This window comes from Neophocaena asiaeorientalis, unplaced genomic scaffold (assembly GCF_003031525.2).
Source record: "Neophocaena asiaeorientalis asiaeorientalis breed wild unplaced genomic scaffold, Neophocaena_asiaeorientalis_V1.1 scaffold1, whole genome shotgun sequence".
Taxonomy (NCBI): domain Eukaryota; kingdom Metazoa; phylum Chordata; class Mammalia; order Artiodactyla; family Phocoenidae; genus Neophocaena; species Neophocaena asiaeorientalis.
The window spans coordinates 4,703,411-4,707,023 of NW_020171981.1; the positions used below are offsets into that span (position 1 = coordinate 4,703,411).

At 54.2% G+C, this 3,613-nt stretch overlaps 1 protein-coding gene across 7 annotated transcripts in view; it reads right to left on the reverse strand.

The window, feature by feature from the left end:
* The window catches only part of PHOSPHO1 (phosphoethanolamine/phosphocholine phosphatase 1), a 6,998-nt gene that overhangs the window by 2,095 nt on the left and 1,290 nt on the right, over positions 1-3,613 (reverse strand). For 4 of the 7 annotated variants that reach the window (XM_024743169.1, XM_024743155.1, XM_024743194.1 and 1 more), the window contains exon 2: positions 3,407-3,505. Coding sequence is in view for 1 of the 7 variants with exons in the window: in XM_024743178.1 (XP_024598946.1) it covers positions 1,336-1,380 (45 nt within the window). In the remaining 6 variants the exon portion in view is untranslated. Of the gene's footprint in view, positions 1-1,335; positions 1,446-3,406; positions 3,506-3,613 lie in introns of all 7 variants that reach the window. The other 3 variants (XM_024743164.1, XM_024743178.1, XM_024743146.1) reach the window with 1 other exon arrangement.

The following is a 3,613-nucleotide window of genomic DNA, read 5'->3' on the forward strand; positions in this document are numbered from 1 at the left end:
ACTCCCTCTTTCTTTACATAGTTAAGGGAAACCACCCATTCATCCAAATGCAGCAGCCTCCTCGTTCCCCTTTTTGGCCATGCACATCCGATGGCTTGTGGGACTGGTGGACAGGAGGAGCCAGGGAAGACTTGCTGGCACCACCCAAAGCATGTGGGCGATCAGTGCCAGGCCTAGAGAGTTAGGGGCCTGGGCTTCTGCACTGGCCAGAGAATTGGATTTTAGCTCTTGGAAGAGCCAGGTAGGTGGATTGACTATCCCAAATCCAGGCAGGCTCTCTGTGAGCTGCCTCCAGCCAGTGGCACTGGGCAGGGATCCGAGGATGGGACACAACTTCTCGGGGGAGTTTTAGGGCCCTGTGCTGACAGCTCATCACTAATCACTTGCCAATTCCCCGGGAGGAACTTGTCAGCAGGTGGGGTTTCTGCGAGAGTCCGAAGCAAGCGGGCAGCAGGAGAAGCAGTGGGGCTTGGGGAAGTCGGAGCCTCCCACACCAGGCCACGACATACCTGGGAGACAGGTAAGGAAGAGGAAAGAGAGCAGCAGTGGCTGAAAAGGCAGAGGAGGGAGCAGGTAGTGGGGACATGGGTGGGGGGGGGATGAGGCAGGAGTGGGGAAGAAGAGGGCTAGAGGAGGAAGTCATGCTGGGGCCACGGGGAGGAAGGAACAGGAAGTCAAGACCCTGGGTTAACCATGTTGTGGGGGGCGGGTGGGAAACACAAGGGAGAGGATGGGAGGCGACAGGGCAAGTGTGAGGGCGCGAAGGCAAGCAAATGGAGAGCAGAAGCCCTCTGCAGCCTGGCCCTGCCTCTCTGCCTGCCAGCAGCTTTATGTGACAGAGGGGCAGCGAGCAGATTACGTACAGCTTCAGAATATCCACCATGCTGCCTTTCTGCCTCTCAACCCCCAACCCCAGTTAGTTGAGACAGAGCCACTCCTCTTTCTGGTTTCTTCCTAACTCCCTTTCCAATATTCCTGTGATGTTTATGGCCTGGTACATCCTGTAAACAGAAGGCCAAGCTCCTGATTTCCAAACTGGGATTTGAACCTGCTATCTGCCTCCCTAAGAGAATTGTCCCTTTGACTTCCATCCCTAGAGTCACTCTCTGGTCTCACCAACATCTATCTGTGAGTTTCAGTGGCCCACGATCCCTGGAGTGGAGGATGTAGAGCATCAGGGCCCCACCCCTGGGATGGAAGCTTCCAGGGATTAGTGGAGGTACAGTAGAGGTGAGGGCAGGCTTAAAAGGGGCTGGATAGGGCTCCTCCCTCCCCATGATGGGAACATGGGAGCTGAGGCCTCATCCTAAGAGACCCCTGGAGGGACCCACTTACCCTAGATAGGCATCGGAGGCCAGCAACTGGGAAACACCCGCTCATTGTCAGTACATCACCCTGGGCACCACCTGTAGGGACTGTTGGCCTCCAGCTGTCGTCCAGAGCTCCTAACAACCACACAAGGTCCGTTTGAGGGTCCCAGTCAGGTGGCTTTGTTCCTTGTCCTAACCCCTCTCCTGAGCCCCAGGAACCACTCAGTAAAAACAGCCCCTCAGATAGGCTAAGGACCACAAAGCCCTCGCTGGGCACCCTCTTAACAATCCCCTACGATGCTGGAAGGGTTACAGATGATATTATTGGAGACCTAGAAAGTTTAACCAACTTGTGCAGACATCACCCACTGTATGTGGCAGAGAGAGATCTCAAAACCAGATCTCAGTCTGAGACCAGTGCTTTTTTCTCTGTATGGTCATTGCCCCATTCTTGTGTATGGTGCATCGTAGTTTACAAATCATCTTCACTCACATTCTCTCCCTGCTCATCACAATCCCATGAACTCAGCAGATGAGAAGGGCTCAGAGGTTAAATAACTTGCCCAAGGCTATGATGGTTCCATGGCACAGAGCCTGGTTCATGAAAACCTGGCCACAGCCTTGCCTGCCCTCTGCCCTCAAAGGGGAAGGGGCAGATGACCAGGCTCACTGCACCACGGCTGGAGGGCCGGGACCCCTGGGCACCACAGGATCTGGGACTGTCTTCCTCCCTGGTGCTTCTAGAGGCTGGCAGTCAGCAGGAGTCGGGTTGAAATTTCTGCCGGACTTTGCTATGTAACTTTGGGGACAGGGTTTGGCTTCGTGGGGGGCTTCACCAGTGCAGCTGCAAACCCACAACTCCAGTGCCTCCCCACCATCCTGGGGTTAAATGAGAGACTAGATGCAGCTGGGACAGGTCTGGAAAGCTACTGTGAGCCAGGAGACTAGACAGGCTAAGGAGCAAAGGAGCAAAGGTCTGGCTGGCTGCTTCCCTCTGGTGGTGAGAGTGGGTGACACTGGGTACCCCTCTGACTTTGTCAAGTTGACTCTCCCCAGAGCATCCCAGGACAGCATGGAGAAGCTGTAGCCCTCAAGACAGAGACTGGGATATCCCAGGAGGGAGGGGCTCTCTCGCTCTCCATCTTGAGGTACCCCATCCCTCCCCACTCCCTGACCACACATGCGTTAAACCCTTTTGATAGGGATGGGATGTGGGTTTCAGCCTTTTCCCTAAGAACTTGTAATCTAGGAATTGAAGAGACACAGTTCAAGAAGATGGGAGAGGGCTTCCCTGGTGGCGCAGTGGTTGAGAGTCTGCCTGCTTATGCAGGGGACGTGGGTTCGTGCCCCGGTCTGGGAAGATCCCACATGCTGCAGAGCGGCTAGGCCCGTGAGCCATGGCCGCTGAGCCTGCGCGTCCGGAGCCTGTGCTCCGCAACGGGAGAGGCCACAACAGTGAGAGGCCCGTGTACCGCAAAAAAAAAAAAAGAAAAGAAAAGAAAAAGAAAATGGGAGAGAAGGGGAGGGAGGCATGTGAGGTGAAGGAAGGGCACGTTTAGGGGGGTTAGAGGTGGGAGGGCTGTCCCCAGGCCCCATCTAGAGGGAGTTTCAGCCTTCCAGAATCCTGGCTGATATCACATGTTCCCCAGGGGCCAGGCAAATCCAAAGAGAAAAGGTCAAGGGATGCCACTCCCCTTGTAAAAGCAAACATGGACAGACATGTGCCGGGCAGATACAAAGATAAAAAAGGGTCTCCAGGAGCCACCCAGAAGCCAACTTTCACTGCCCTTGGTTCTTTTTCTTTTTTAAATTTGGTGGAATAGTCTACTGGGTTTTAATCATGTTCAAAACTTCTCATAGCAAAAGAAATAGTTACATTTTTTTCATCTAATACTAGTATTTAGGGAAATCAGTTAAACATTTATTTGGTGAGTTGCCCTTGTTTTAGTCCCCACAGCAGAAAGCCAGGCATCCTGGGTTTCTCCCCTCGAAACTGAGGCGGCCATGCTGTGATACCCACCCCTACCCCAGAGTAGTCAGAGGGACCCCAGGCCCCGCTTGGATCTGCCTCCCGTGACATTCAAAAAGGCACTCACCTCTGCTAGCTTTGTCCTGAGTGATCAAAACCTTTTGTGGTCACCAAAAAGCGTCCCTCAGAGGAAAGGGGGACAGGACCTCTGAGCTTCTCCTGCAGGCTAGAGTAGAGAGAGAAGGGTTTCATCAGGCTGGCAGGGAGTCCATGTTCTAGTCCTACCTAAAAGCACTGCTTCTCTCCTCCCCCCTCCCCCCTCCCCACCCACCCC